At 44.1% G+C, this 16,700-nt stretch overlaps 1 protein-coding gene across 1 annotated transcript in view; it reads right to left on the reverse strand.

Annotated features, from left to right (window-relative positions):
• Positions 1-808: 808 nt before the first annotated feature.
• Positions 809-16,700, reverse strand: part of FOXO1 (forkhead box O1) — a 97,790-nt gene continuing 81,898 nt past the window's right edge. The window contains exons 2-3 of the mRNA XM_007097733.2: positions 4,595-5,950; positions 809-4,120 (exon numbers count right to left, since the gene is read on the reverse strand). Coding sequence (XP_007097795.2) covers positions 4,613-5,950 — 1,338 coding nt within the window. The 3' untranslated portion in view covers positions 809-4,120; positions 4,595-4,612. The remainder of the gene's footprint in view (positions 4,121-4,594; positions 5,951-16,700) is intronic.

The following is a 16,700-nucleotide window of genomic DNA, read 5'->3' on the forward strand; positions in this document are numbered from 1 at the left end:
AGCAAGGAGACCAGGCTTTTCCTGGTTTGAAAATGCGTTTTGGGGGCGCCTGGGTGGCTCAGTTGGCTGAGCATCCAACTTCGGCTCAGGTCATGATCTCGTGCTTTGTGAGTTCCAGCCCTGTGTCAGACTCTGCTGACAGCTCAGAGCCTGGATGCCTGCTTCGGAATCTGTGACTCCCTCTCTCTCTGCCTTTCTTCTGCTCATGCTGTCTCTCAAAAGATAAATACATGCTAAAAAAAATTTTTTTTAGTGCATTTTAACCATGTTAATCTAATCCTAGCTCATTCCTCAGGCACTTTCTGAAAAAAAGAAAAGTAAAACATATAAACCTCCAATCTGTGGCCACTTAAAGGAGGACACAGTCCCTCCTCCCCCTTCGGCAAGGTGTGTGAGGTAGGGACACACACGGCCCTGGAAAGCCACTGCTCCCCGCACACCCGCTAGTGCTCAGTGCCCTCCTAACTTGCCCTTCAAGTGTTTTTCCCTTTAGCATGGTCCATCTGACATGAGATTTAATATGCCTAGGAATTACCGCACAGGATGTCGTCGCAGACATTCCGAAGATGCGGCTCCCGAGTTGTTCCTTATCAGGGATTTTACTTGTTCTTCAACTCTCGGGACTTCACTCTCAGATGGACTGTTTCCTCCCCAACCCACCCCTGCCCCCCAAAGGAAATACCAGATTTGAAGAAACCATGGCACTGTGGCTGACAAGGCTTCACTTAAGGTACACATTAAAAAACAACAACAAAACACTAATAAAGAGCTTATTCTGCACAATTAGGAAAGAAAGACGCCAAACCACTTAAACAGAATTTATGTACATTTATGGCTTTATACAATAATAGCAAAGATTGTTCTTGTGTCTGTAAGTACATCAGCATCATCAGGCACTTCTCAGAGAGTATCGGAACAGGAACGTGGAATCTGTGCTGTTACTGAACTCGAGTAGTGAAATGCGGGGGGGGATGTGACCGCATCCCGACAGGACTCCGGTGGCCACACCTGGCCACACTGCCAGGCCGTGCACACCACCCTCAAGGAGGAGGCCAAGAGTAATGCAAGGCTGTTTTGTTTGCATAAACCACACTGCCTTTTTTTAATGAACAATTAACTCCCAGACCAAAACCACAAGAGAAACTTCTCATTTAAAAGTCAGTTATAAATTAAGAACTCGTAAGAGCTGAGTGTGAGAGTTTCAAGTAAGTCTGGGGGGAGGGAGGGAGGTGTTGGTAACATATACCCAGCAGTTGAACATGTCCAAATTGTATACCTTTGGAAAACTTTTTTTTTTTTTTCCATTTCAAGTGTCCTTCTCCTCTTCTCAGTATGCTCCATTGATTTACTGCCCACTGGGATACAACATTTGCTAATTAATTTAGACTTTGTCAGTTTGTCGAAGCGGAACTTTGCAAGTAATACATCTAATTACCTAAATATATTCCATACATCTATATTACGGAAACAATACTTTATATTTAAAATATCAGAATAGCTCTATAATACAATATGCTTTTAATAACAGTACAAACCAGAGGAAATAAATCAAACAAGGCTGCATAGGTGATATCATTTGCACATTTCACAAAGCAATCATGTACAATAACTGATATACTAATTACTCAAGAAAGTCAGTATTCGTACAGAAAAAGTATTACCAGAGGTCACATAATGTTTGTTTTCAAAATAGACAAGGTGCCTTTCACTGGACTTCACTGTACCCCAGAGAGATACTCAAGATTCATGAGAATTTCAACACAAAAATCTGCAGAAAAAAAAAAAAAAAGAGGTATTTACACAGACTCAGGAGGAAGAAACATCTTTTTAAAAGTTACTCTAGGATGTAATAAGATTTTAAGAGTGATTTCTGCTGGAGTTGCCTCTTTAATGAACAAACAGGGGCTCTGAGGCTCACCATGTGATGGCATAGGAGGAGGAAAGAAGCTGGACACAGTAGAGAACCCAAGTACTCTGGCACCAACAAGTTCTATTACATATGCAGAAGGCACTGCTTAGAGGAACTAGGGTTTCCAAAACCAGACATATTTTGGAGTGGCTAGCAGTAAGGATGGTTGGCCAGGTGGCTGTTTAATGAACTTTCAAGACAGTAGAAGTCACAGTGGGAAGCTTACAACAGAGCTGGCCTCCTATAGGAAATCTTTCAGGAACACTTGTGTTCTCGTTAAACATGTAGGAAAGACCAAGCCAACAGATCGGCAATCCACATGCAAGACAAAGCAAGTGTGATCTGGGCAAAGTACACAGAAAGAAATCAGAGCCTTCTCAAGAAGGCAAGAGGAACATTTTTGTGCACCTGCTCCTTCTATTGTGCTGACTTAGGGCATTCCACAAGACTTGAAAATACTGACGGATGCAAAGCCAATTAACCTAGTCTGTCAGTTACAGGTAATTGCAAAATATTAAAACATAATGATGCAGCATTGTAGTTTAGGTTGCTAAAGGCTAAGGAAATTCTCCAATTCTAACTTACAATAAGAGGTTTTACAATAAATTCAAATATACAACCTATAGCTGGTTTGTCGGCTTTCAAATCAATTGCCCCAATTTTTAAACAAGCTCTAGTCCATTTGGTAGCCATCTGCACTCAGGGACACAAAGCATTCTGCAAATCACTGAAGTCCTATTTTAAATTTTCCTCCTTCCACCTAAATTTCCACAGTGTGCTAAGTAATCTGCAGGACAGAAGGGAGAGAGGAATGAAGTGTGAGTCTTAACATAATCCTTCAAGGCAGAGCTATCAAACCAACCTCCACCTAGACCAAAATAAGAGCACAGAAATAGGAGGGAAAACATTTGCTGAAGCTCAACTCCAAAAGGTTAAGTTGATCCAAACTCCCAGTTTGAGAGAGGAGCATGGTTTTAGACTCGGGTCTCCCTTTCTGATCTACAAACATCACGAGGCCCCTCAGGAGTCCCTGAAACACCGTGCACTTAGTTCACGGGATAATAGGAGCAGATGGAATTTCTTTAAAACACATACATAAAAGCTTACTAAGTTCTCCTAAACATGAAACGCAAAATGTCCATAACTAACCATCACTCTCCTGCCAGAACAGAGCCAGAAACGTGGAGTATGCAAGTACTAATTACAATGATTTTCAGATTAGTCAGAAACAACACCAAGTAGCATCCCCAAGTGTACAAACCAGTTAAACACGTATAAAATTAGTACTAATCCAGTTAGAAATACAAAATGAAAATTATGGATGCTGCCTCAAATATCTGGGATTCCACAAATTTACAAGCAGACTATGTAACAAAGTAGACTCTAGTTTTAAGAAAACATTACAGTTCAATATCTATTCCAAAAATGTCCCAACGATAACATCAAAAATCATTTATCTGGAAATTAGAACCATTTAAATGTTTGTACAAATTTGCAAATAACAAAATAAACAAACAAAAAAATAGAAAAGACCTGTACAAGGCTGGCATTTAATCTATTTTTTCCCCCGAAGGTGTCTGACAAGTCCATTAATTCAGCAGATTGATAACAGGCTATTGGTTCTCATGTGAAGTGGCCATGTGAACAGGCCCAAAGCTGTCCCTTGGAGGCGCAGGATGGAGAGCTTGGTTCTCTGTGGTTCGTCTGTTCAGCAGAACACGGGTGGTACAAACAAAAGTTTAACTTATCAAAGACATGAGACCATCACAGTATTACAAAAAGAGTATAAACTTTCCTTGGACCAAATGGATATTTTTTAAAAAACAACAACAACAACAACAACAACAACAACAAAAACACACACAAATACAGTTCTGTCGCTACTGCTTATGTACAAAACTTGAAAGCACACCAGGATCTGAATGTCTTTTCTGCAATTATATGGTGTAGTGAGTTTGGCACTTCATTGTAATGAAATTTCCAATGGCACAGTCCTTATCTACAGCGGCACATAACCTGCAAACATCGGGCAAACATCCTGTACAGGAAAAGTGTCTTCGCTGCCAAGTCTGACGAAAGGAAAAAAGAAATTCGTTTTTTGTTTGTTTTTTTTTTTTAATCAAGAAAACGAAAAGGAGGGGTGAAGGACATCTTTGGACTGCTTCTCTCAGTTCCTGCTGTCAGACAGTCTGAAGTACTTTTAAGTGTAGCCTAGAAAAAACACACAATGAAAATACAGCCGAATTAAAATCAATTCGATTTAACATATTAGAGTGACAGACATACTTGGGGGGTGGGGGGGGGGGGGGGAGAAGCTAGAGCTTTCTCAAACAGCTCTGAAATCTTTCAATGGGAAAAATTCCACTTATAAAAAAAACCTGCAGCATTTGATTTGTATCAAACGTATTCATTTATTGAAGAGTTACTAAAAAGATGCAGCCATCTAACTGTCAAAAGAAATCTTTAAAGCAGTCAGAGGAAAATTCCTTATGCTTAAGCTCAAAGAAAAAAAAATTATAAGCTGCAAAAAGGGCAAAGAAAGAATGATAAAAGATGCCTCTCTGCAAGGAACAGCCAGCTGACATCAGGAAAAGTCCCAACCATGGAAGATATGTGGCAAGTTACCGTGTTCCTCTCTTTTAAGTCCTGGCTTCAGAAGGTCTTTTGACACGGGGGTGATCTTACCTGTTCACTAACTCACTCTTAGCCTGACACCCAGCTATGTGTCGTCGTCTTGACGCTGTGCGGGAAGCTTTGGTTGGGCAACACATTGTCAAAGTTAAAATCCAACGTATCTCCATCCATAAGGTCGTTCCGAATGATGGACTCCATGTCGCAGTCCAAGCGCTCAATCAACATGCCATCCAAGTCACTTGGGAGCTTCTCCTGGTGGAGAAGGCCCATCCTGCCATAGCCATTGCAGCTGCTCACCGAGGAGTAGGCCCCCAGCGCGTTCATCTGCATGGTGTGGGACAGAGGCACTTGTAAAGCTGTCTTCACGGGGGCCAAGCGGTTCATACCCGAGGTGTGGGGCATGGTGTTGACCGCATGGGGCAAGGCACGCCCATTAACTGCGGATGTTGGCTGGGTATGTCCAGGGTGGGTGTGGGAGCTGGGGTTCATCATTTTGTTATGAGATGCCTGGCTGCCATAGGTTGACATGACCGAATTAGGGCCCATCAACACATTCTGACCAAGGACCCGGCTGTTGGGTTGGGCGATCCCAGGATCAACTGCTGTCATAATGTCATTGTGGGGAGGAGAGTCAGAAGTAAGCAACTCCTTCAAGAGTCCTGGTGCACAGTTATACTGATTCATACCTCCATAGCTCGATTTGTTGTCCTGAAGTGTTTGCATAGGCATCTGGGGCAAAGGGCTCATGCTGGACTGGCCATATGTGTATTTTTGGTAGTTTGGGCTGGGTGAATTCAGACTGGTGTTTGGAGGTGCAAATGAGTAGCATGGTGTCTGCTGCATCATGGTGCCAGGTGAAGACTGGGTTGAAACAGTTAATGGCGTTGGTGATGACAGAAGGTTGAGATTATCCAAAAGATTTTCCATATTTTCAGGATTGCTTATCTCAGACAGACTGGGTAGCGTAGAAGCCATCTTTGCAGCAGATGGTGGGTACACCAGAGAATGCACATCCCCATCTCCAAGATCGTCCTGTTCGGTCATAATGGGAGAAAGTCTCCCACTAATAGTACTAGCATTTGAGCTAGTTCGAGGGCGAAATGTACTCCAGTTATCAAAGTCATCATTGCTGTGAGAGCCAGGGCTCGCAGGCCATTTAGAAAACTGAGATCCTGGGCTGTCCCCGGCACCCTCCTGGCCAGACTGCAGGGATGCTTTTTTCTTAGCAGCTCGGCCCCGGCTCTTAGCAAATTTACTGTTGTTGTCCATGGACGCAGCTCTTCTCCGAGGGGATTTGCCACTCTTGCCTCCCTCTGGATTGAGCATCCACCAAGAACTTTTTCCAGTTCCTTCATTCTGCACACGAATGAACTTGCTGTGTAGGGACAGATTATGGCGAATTGAATTCTGTAAAGCAAAACATCATGTTAGAAATAAGTACTTCTCCCGTTGGGAGTACTTACTGTTCAGTATAGACAATGTTAATGGAAGACAAGTAAACATCTTTTAAAGTTTGTGTACAGATTTCAACCTATACCATCAGAAGGGTTCTGAACTCCACTATAAAAGAGCTCCAAACCAGTACAAGAGAAATAGTATCTTATCTTAAAAACAGGCATCTGTAGGAGTGCCTGAGTGGCTCAATCGGATGAGCGTCCGACTCTTGATTTCGGCTCAGGTCACCATCTCACGGTTCAGGAGATCAAGCCCCACGTTAGGACCCACGTCCAGCTCCATGCTGGGCTCCGAACTGGGCATGGAGCCTGCTTCAGATTCTTCTCTCTCCTTCTGCCCCTCCCCCGCTCACGCTCTCAAAACAAACCAAAACAAACCCAGTGTCTGTATCTTAATGTAATGAGGGGACAAAATTAAATAAGCATTATTATAGACACCTTCTTTTATATAGCTGTATTTTACAGGAAATCACAGGAACTCACTTTAAAACCACTTAAATTTTTGCTTAGCTACAATGCTACGTAAATAGCAAAAACCGTTTCCATTCTATCACCCCTAAAACTACTGCCAATTCTCTTCAGATTGAACATATGCCATTTACACAAGTGAGAAGTTTTAGATTACTGGGCCCACGTGATTATGGAAAAGAAAGAAGTGAAGCAGGATATATTCTTAGTCAAGAATTAAAAGCCTGAAAACCAGTAAGACCTAGATTCCTTTCTACCTTTCAAGTCCATTAGGCTAATATAGGTGAATATATGGCAAACAGGGTCATATTTCTTATTTTAGAAAGTTGAACTGCCAAAAAAGAGAAAATTTAGATCCAAGGGCTGTTCACCAACCCCTCCTCCCACAAATAACCAGCAGTATGTGCCAACTAACTCCAGGTCACTGCATCGGAGGGAGGTCCTGCTCTATCCAAAAAGACACGGGGAGAGGGGTGGTAATACAAAGAGCTCCAGGCTTCAATCGCTCAGTACAGTTGTTCCACAACTAAATTGTGCCATGTGTATTTCTAACACAATTAGTAAAGAAAATCAACTTAACTTTGGGAAACTGCTTGGCCCCTAGGTGCCTTAAGTTTCCTTATCTATAAAACAGAGATAAATAATAGACCCATTTAGGGCTATTAGAGGGAGACAGAGTTTATAAAATGTTCAGTGGTGCCTGGCACATGGCAAGCAGTTACCAAAGAGTAGGGCCTAGATCCCAACTTTGAGGGCACGAGGATATTGCCATTTTGAGCCCTGCTCCCCTCCTCCTACCTCCTATTCACTGGGGTGTGGGCAGGAGCTCAGAGGGATTGCAAACACAAACCCACAACTCCCAATATACAGTGAAGGAGGCCAAAGAGAGTCTCAAGCTCCAGCAGAAGCCGCAAAGCCAGGCTGCAAATAAGGAAGCCCCAATCCAACTCCCCTAATGGACACATGTGGGATCACCAGCATCTGGAGAGCCTCTGGGGACATATGGAAAAGCAAAAATGGGCTCCAAAGGAGGGCCCTTGTCTTGTAGCTTTTTGTTCCCCATCTAGAACAAGGCACACAGCAGACTCCCACTACCTGCTCATTCAGCAGCCTCTGTCATCAGGGCCCTGAGGCCAAGTCCAGGAGCAGGATTCTGGATGTCCTAGACCCCTGCGAACAGGCCCCTGTGCATGTCTCCCAAGCTTCCCCTGGCTTCCTCTGCCAACTGGGGACAAGGCTTAGCAGACTGAGCCCCCTGGACCTCTGGGGCCCCTCACCCTGACCACAAAAAGGCCCTGGCTGGATTTGTGGTCACCCAGGGATGCAGCCACAGTGCCCACATCCTCATGCCATCAACGTGGGATGCAGATGCTCGAGTGCCAATCGGTGCGCCAGAAAAAGCCTTTGCACAGACAAGGCCCGGGCTTCAACACAAACCATGAATTCAGGTTCTTTCTTATTAAAAAAGAGATCACAAACATGCGGGGGGAAAATCTCACTGTCTAAAAGGAGATGCGATAGTCCGAGTTGAGTCAGGCCGGATAGCCAGGGCTGAGAAATCCGTATTTCAAAATGCCCTCTGACCCTCCGTACTACATTCCACCCAAGGATTGCAACAGAGGAGCAACGTGACAAACCCTTCTGCCAGGGCACACAGCGCGGGCGGGTCAGATTCAGCTCTGAATGGGCCTTCCAGGCTAGGTGCTGTGCAGGTGTCCAAGTGGATGGCATGAAGGTTTCTTTTGTTCCCTAGACTTTCCTCTTCCTTCCCATCTATTGATCTATCCCCAACTCAAGACAAGCTTTGAGGAGGACTTTAAGTACACACAAGAATCCCTAAAAGAGGCCAAGTACTACATTTTTCTAATGGCCTATTTCATTTCCACAAGATTCTCCAAACCCCACGGAAAGGTCTTAAACACACACCTATGTATGCTCCAAGAACCACAGCCTCGTCTCCTGGGCCCACCAACACCAGCAAAGGAGGTTCTAAATCTGTCCTTAAAGAGGCAGGCCTGTCCCTGGGGAGGACCTGGAAAGGGGCTGAGCGCTCTGACCCTGCGACATGTTCTATAGGCTGAAAGTCTGGGCGTTTGCACAATATTCCATCTTGACTATCTTGTTCTTGGAACACAATAGACACATAGATAAGCCACGATGAAATCTCTAGAGGAAAGGAAGCTTGACTCCTGTCCCTGTCACATTTAGTTAATGATAAAGGGGGGAAGATCCTCCTAGATAATGGCTTCCTGGTTGTCTGCACTGGCTGGTGGAGAGGGTGGTGCAGCTCTGTAACACTCATAATTAGATCAGGTCATTTGTAACTGCAATTAGGGGACATTTTTAATGAGACTGCAGAATATGTAATGATGAAATCTTTAAAAAGTTCAAGAAGCGTTCACTAAGCCAGGTGGGACATACACTAACTCACCACTTAGACTTACCCCCGCTCTCCAAAAGGGTGGTGGGGGGAGGGTCCACAGCAATACCCTACTTATCAAAACATCATGCTCCATATTTTTCTAAGAGGACATTTCAGGTCACTCTTTGAGTAACAGAGCTGTCTTCTAACTTTGCCAACAATTAAAAAAAAATTTTTTTCCAAACAGGAAAAGGTTTGCTGTGCAGGGCTTGTTACAAAAATTCCTGTTTTTCATACAGCCAGCAGGGCTATGATAGGGAGCGGGGGCGGGGTGAATAGGTAAATCCTGCAAAAATATGTGTTGCTATTAAGGGTATTATGTCTGCAGACCCCTGCGGGACACAGCCATGGCCGGAGGAAACTGTGGTTCTCCCGCAAACTCTTCGACTGTCAGTGCTTGGAGATACTCAGTTTTTTGACTACAAACAGACTATTACCTGAGAAGTAAGGCAGGTTGTGAAGACAGAAAACTCAGACACTGCAAGCTACTTAGCCAAATCGCAAGCTGCTATGCCATTAGACTCCGCCCACCCCCCCAACCAAGGACACATGAGCAAATTTCCTCTCCAGCAGCTGTATTTCTCTGCAGCCTGGGCTCTTTACTAATGCTGAGCTGGATTTCCTCTCACATACCCTCCCCACAACCTGCCCCCCCAAGCAGGGCGGCACGTTCTTCTTGGGAAGCCTGACCTGACCCGGGACATTTGGGCGGGTCGCGTCGGGGGCAGAAGGAGCTGCACAAGGTACGTGCTTGCTTGTTCAGCCTGCCTCTAAGTCCCAGGTGCTCTATTTCAGGAGTTCTATGGATTCCAAGCTCCTTAAAGAGCAAGGGCGGAAGTCCGGTTTTATTTCCTAATCTTGAAGCCCCTAGAAGAGTTCTGTGTACACGCATGCACACACACGCACACACACACAAAGATGATGTGCACACAAGAAAAAGCCAAGGAATGTTTGTTGACTGACATCCCAAACACACTACAGGGAAGGTGTAATGTCTTACACATCTTTTGGCCGTCTGTTCACATACCAATTCATGCCAAACCACATTTATTGGGACCTAGTTTGTGCTAGGTGCAATGAAAAGACAACAGAAGGAATTAGGCAGAGTCTGCCCTCTAGGTGTTTTATGACTGACCTGGGCCAAGAACAAGTCCACCTAAACAGCGACATGGGACAGAAAATGATGCACAAACCACTGTCCAGGAGCACTGACATTTTCCTATCAAAGGTTGCCATCCCCACCTCCTCCAACTTCTCTCTGAGCTCAAACGTCCCTTCCTTCTGGAACCATCCCATCCTACCGCTAACACAGGACCTTGGTTACTCACCACAATTATGATTCTGCTACGTGTGGTCCCCTGGGGGCATGTGTGGCTCCCCACTACACTGTAAGCTGCATGAGCTCAGGACCTGGTCTGTCTTCTTGTACAATGTATCCTCACAGCTCCGTCACCAAGAGGCACTCAAGTATCTGTTAAATGGATTAATAGGTTCTACATTGACAGGGCTGTTGTGGAGATTAAATGAGAGAACACATGTAAAGTGCTTAATCAATATTAGCTGATGTTACTGCTGTTATTATTAGGATAATGGCATCTATAAAATGTTTGTGTTTTAGACACTTATCTGTACGATAACCATCAGTCTAATTTACTATCATACCTTGCACTGTTGCCACTAATAAGGTGTTACCTGTTAGGTACTGGAAAAGCAGACCAGCGTTGAGGTAAGACTTAAGATGTTTTCTCTCTGCCCCAGACAGTACCTCAGATGCTGTGAAGAGACGTTAATAATAAAGGAACTCAGATACCAAAGCTGGCCTGTTACTGCCCTTGCCAGTAAGCGTATCAGAATCCTGAAGTCTTCTCAAGGTGCTGCCACGGAGCCTCGCGCGTGGGCACCACACACAGCTGTGGCCTCTCAGCTGTCTGGACTCAGCCGGTGTGCGACAAGGGAAGGAGTGGCAGGTATTACCCGGGCCACAGTCAAGAGACCACAGTCCTGTGTCTCCTTGGGGGGGTGGTTACAAATGAGCCCTGCTGGTCCCCTGCCTCTCTGGCTGGCAGAAGCTAGGCTCTGGGGCTGGCCCCTAGAAACCCTGAGGACACAGGACAGGAACTGCCCCTCCCCAAGAGGCTCCCAGCCCCGCTGTTTAAAGCAATAATCGGAGCGTCGCTGACGCACAAGAAGAAATCTTCACACCTTTCATTTGCTTTAAGTTTTTTATCTCATTTTTAAATCTATATTGGCAAAATGTGTTATATAACACACACAATCTATGGCTGTAGTACAAATGAATAACTGTGACATCAGAAAGGATATGTGATTTTTACAAAAAACATTTGGAGACCCCTACTCTATTACAGTAGACTTCTAGTCTACTAGAAGCCTGAACAAAGAAAACCAAGGTTGTTGAACTAGTCCTAGGGTCAAGACTAGCAAGCTCTTTGGCCTCCCAGACCTGGGCTGAAGAAATGCTCTGATCTGGCCCTGGGTTTGCACCTCTCCCCCCCTACCCCGCCCCGGGCTCCTTCCTGTCCATTTTTCTGTACCCTGGACACTCATCACTCTGAATCCTGCCTTCTGACCTGAGCTGCCAGCTTGGTTCCATCTAGCCTGTCCACTGGTGTGTGTGGAGATCACCACCTTCCGGCCATGGGTCTTGCCATCACTCCATTTTTCTTTCTGCTCGGCAGTTCTAAGACTACTCTGGTCTTTGTCTTTATAACCAAAAATAAAAGAAAACCATCAACTTAGGCTGAGTACATCCTGCTCACGAACCCCGGGCCTTCATACTTTATGTCTGCATTTTACTTCATATACAAACTGCGTTTAATCCATCATCGCATTCCACACTTGAAAGATCCCTACAAGGCAGGGATTACTGGCCTTGTTCTAGACATGGGAGAACTGAGGCTCAGAAAATTAATTGTCCAACTAGGGCTCAGACCAAGGTTTCAGGAGTCTGAATGCAACACTGCTGCCAGCTAAAAAACCACCTCCTTGGCTCCGCCATTGTGAAGAATCGAAGGAACACACTCAAGACTAAGGTTACATGAACACATCTTGAGGGAGCAGAAATAATTGTTTACAAATACTAGTTTACAAAACGAATTTTCTGCCTCACTGGGTAAAACAGACTGACAAAATATGATTTGCCTTTAATTCTAATGGTGACTCTTTATGGCAGGAAACCATAACAGCTGAAGTGTGAATTTCAGGTATGAACATCGCCCTGGGGAAAGCATGTGTAAGGAGGCTGTGGGGACCCACAAGGAAAATGGAAAGGCCCCAGGGGCCCCTGCAGCCTAGACCTGCCCGTCACCTTGCCACACGGTGGGGGTGAGCAGTAGTCACCAAGTCAAACAAAAAGAACTTCAAACTTAAGACACTGGAACACATGAGTAAATGAATTTGTTGTTCTAGAAATTCTAGAAATTCTTTCAAAATGCTAGACAAACTAGATTTTTCCAAAAGCATTTTATCTCATTTCTGTGAACTCTTTGTCAATGCATGCAATTGTTTTGTAGACTCCCAGCATGGACTTTACTCCCTCCTCCTGCTTCCTCTCTTTTACACCATCTCTTCCTGCACTTCTACGAGTGAAAACAAACTAAGGAGAAAGTAGAAATAATCTCTATTCAACAGAGTTCCCATTGGTTGCTAATAAAACAACTTTGCAAAATAATCCATTCTGCTTGCAAACGGAAGGAAAATATGCGACCGTTTGCCAATTGTTCTTTTTACAAGTGATGTCAATAGACGCCATATAGATTCAACTTTTCAAAGTGTTGTAATAGAAGATGTATGGTGAATGACTAGCCTACATGCTTACACAATAGGCCCCAGCAGTGTTCAGCTCTTCTTCCTCAGGCTGATCTCATTTTCCAGAAGCCTGTCCTTCTTGCCTGAACATCAACAACCCCACAGCACACTCTCACCCCCCAGTTTGCAATGAGGACTCGGGCTTCTCCAGTGATCCCAGGGCTGGGAAGAAAAGACTTGCAGCCTCATGAAATGTGCAAACTAGAAGGCACTGGGAAGGTCATCTGACCCAACACTCCCATTTCCTATTACAGAAAACAGAATTCAGGAAGATTAAAATCCAGATGAGAAACTTATACGAAACTTATACAAGACCTCATTTACAAAAAGCACAAGCACCTGGGGCTCTATTCCTAGAAGAAATATAGAACAAGTATCAAGAGCATGCAGGGTTCCTTCCCTAATCAAACCAATTCTTAGCTATAGATTCACAAATGGCTATCAATACACTCTTAGCTCTAAACAGCTTTCTCTCTGACTCAAATCTTTCCAAAGAAGGAAAATATGACTACGTTAAAGAACCTCCAACAACAAAAAAAGCATATGGGAGATTATGCTCTCATGTAAGACAGTACCAAAAAGATAACTGTAAGAATTCATGAGCACCATGAAAAGTTTAAGCACACGGACAGGCAGAAGCCAAGGTCTGGCTGACTGCAGGGCCACCTTGAGGGAGCACCTTGATCTCACTAGGCCTCAGTCTTGCCATCTGTGAAGCAGTAACTACACAGGACTGTTACATAGGATGGTTAGGAACTGAACAGCATAACATATATGGGAAGTGCTTAGCACACCCCAGGACACAAAGACGAGGAAATCAAGGCTGGCCTCTTTCTGATAGGAAGCAAAGGGATATATAAACAGGAATTTGAAAGCGATCGTGAATGGTTACAACTTGATTAAAAACCATTCATCACAAACTTCCTGTTTAACAGTCTTCCTCAAGCTGGTTTCCAGGTCCTCACAACTGAGCCTGCAATCCTTCTTTTACAGAAAAATCGTTTTCTCCCCTTGCGAGGATTTTAAATGTAAAAATGTGATTAACTAGTGTGCTCTGTCAGCTTTCTGGACGACCCATGTCAGAACATATGTGGGTCCCTGAGGTTGTTCAAGGAGACAGACCAGCTGACGGATGACAGACTACATGCAGGAGGACAGTTACAGCAACGTCCCTTCTACATCTCTTCTCACACACCGCTCACTCCCCACTGTTTACTTTGCAGAGAACAAACCCTAAAAGGGGCCTGAAGAGGTGAGGGATTTCAAGAATATATTGCAGGACAAAACACTTGGTGAAAAGGTGAGCTCCAAGTGAATGGGACTATGGTCTTAGGAAACCAAGAGGGAAGAGGGAAGCACCCCCAGCCTGAGAGGAGGGGCAGGGAGGAAGCCCTGCAGTGCGGAAAATGACCCCATTGAGATGATGACCCTGGTGAGAATGCGGGACGACGCCTGCCTGATCTTTGATAAGCTCTCACATTAGCCAAAAGCCTAACTAAGTATTTCAGAGTAACAGGTCAGCCAACAACCTCACTGGGGTGTAAGAAAAAATCTCCACGGATAGAGCAGAAAATTTACTTTGATTATATCAGAACTATCCCATGCTTTTATTTCTCAGAAGGTGCTAATCAAAACAACACAGTGCTTCCCCTTGCTGTGTCCTACAGGAAAACCTCATTATCAAAGAAAGCTGTTTTATGAAAGAAAGGGCAAAGCCCCTCAATTTTCAGAACGTGAAAAGGAAAGTCTTTCCAACAGCATTTAATGCCCCATGCTTTTCACACTATCAGAAACTAGGAAGCCCAAAGACAAAACTCCAAAAATTCCAGGTGAGGTTGAAACCTTAGGTACAAGCATCTTTCCCTGTGTTCCAAATCATGGAGTATTGATCTTAATCACTCTCTCTCTATAACTTCCATAAAAGTTGCTAACAGAGGGTGCCTGTGTGGCTCAGCCAGTTAAGCTTCCAACTCTTGATCTCAGTTCAGGTCTTGATCTCACGGTCGTGATTCAGGGTCCTGTGTTGGGCTACTCCGTGCCCAGCTTACTTTAAAAAAAAAAAAGGTGCTAATGTAGACCCCCGTTTAAGTCAAGTCTGGAAAACAGAAACTACCTCCTGCTGTCATACACTTTGGCCTGAGTACATTGCCACAAAAGCCAATAATGCCAACTCTCAAATGAGTGTCATCAACTCTGGCTAATTAGGTCCCAGTGGTGGATATAGACAGACTAAATTTCATTTAGCTAGATTTCTCTTAAATGTGTGGGGTTTTTTGTTTTTGTTTTGTTTTTTAAGGCTAGCTAAGGATTTCAAAGTGGAGTTTGTGTCTCCTGGGATTAATTTAGTTTCCGTGCAGCATGCGGGCATCCCTATCGATCCTTTAACCCACACCCCCCCCCCCAACCCCGGGAGGCATAAAGACCGCACACGGCCAAGTCCCAGGCAGAGAACTTCAACGCCCCATCCTGACCATCTGGTGGCCTGAAAGAGCCCATCCTTTCTGAAACTTCTATTTCATTAACTGCTCAGAATATGGACTGTCTCAGACACAGAAGGCCACACCACAGCATAGTATTAAGAGGAAACCCATTTGTTGCCGAAGTGCTCCTGCTGTTTCCTAATGAAAATCTGGGTCTATTTTATAGGCCATTTTTCTCATCTTCAGCGGCTCTACAAATGCACTGCTTTACAAGCAATTAATTAACTAGCTCTGTATCTGGCTACCAGAAGAATAACTACTGGTGAACTGGGCTACCAGAGTATGGCAAAACAAAGTAGAAACCAAAAACGAAAGAACACTTGAGGATTTATCTTCTTCTGATGAATAACTCAAATTAGGCATCAAAATGAAACACAGCGTGTAACAATTTGACCGATGTTCAAGTTTTCTAAAGTTATTAAAGGACTAGAGTAAATTTTGAAGTATTTTGTGATGAGCCCTTTAACCCACTCATATTAGGTGAATGTTTATTCAAGGTATGAGCTGGGGTGGCTCACTTGGTTAAGCAGCCGACTCTCAGTTTCACCTCAGGTCATGATCTCACGGTTCGTGAGTTCAAGACCCGCAATGGGCTCTGTGCTGACAGTACAGAGCCTGCCTGGGACTCACTCTCTCTCTTTCTCTCAAAATAAATCAGCTTTAAAAACCAACAAAACAACAAAAAAACAAAAACAGGGCATGTACCCCAACTGTTTACAAGAGCCAATGAAAAACTCTATGAATTGAACATAAATTCAAAGGCAAGCACACCTGAAACGTTGAGAGATTAAAATCTCTGGGATAATATCCCATCCATAGAATGTACTATACAGAATTGTTTTTTGCCCTAAATATGTTCACTGTCTGAAAATCTAGGGGAAAATGAATCCACTGAATGCATAATCTATTTACCAAGAAATGCTACCCTTAGTAAACAGAATTAAGAAGTATGAAGTCAAAGAGGGTTGGGGTTTTTTTGTTTTGTTTTGTTTTGTTTTGTTTTTTGGAACTCAAATGTAACAAATCCAGATTATGAGAAGAATGGAAAGAAACTGCAAAAATATGATATTCTGAATTATATATCACGTGCAATGTAAAGTTTTCTTAGTTATATAGAATCCTGAAACTAGCTTGCTTGCCGAATACTCTGGCTAATCAGCAACGATTTGTGACTGCTGAGCATGTGTTCTTTTTTGTTTAGGGGCCAGCTCACAAAAATTCTTGTCCCAAATCAAACAGCTACTAAAAAATCACTGGTCGACCTAATACTAGCAAAATCATTTGGGCCCATTTGCTCTAAAGCAAAACCCCCCAGCCATGGGAGGCAGGGGCCAAGCCAGGGCTGTTTCCAAGCATCCTGCAGACATCGGGATCCAATTCAGCAAGCAGACCACAGAGACAGTAGGTGTGTCCGCTGGACAATGGCCCTACTCTCTGCACCTTCCTTCCAAACAACTGAGGCTCCTTCAGCACCCTCAGGTGCCCACATCAACAGCGCAGGGTCTCCA

The sequence above is a fragment of the Panthera tigris genome, chromosome A1, assembly GCF_018350195.1.
Source record: "Panthera tigris isolate Pti1 chromosome A1, P.tigris_Pti1_mat1.1, whole genome shotgun sequence".
Lineage (NCBI taxonomy): Eukaryota > Metazoa > Chordata > Mammalia > Carnivora > Felidae > Panthera > Panthera tigris.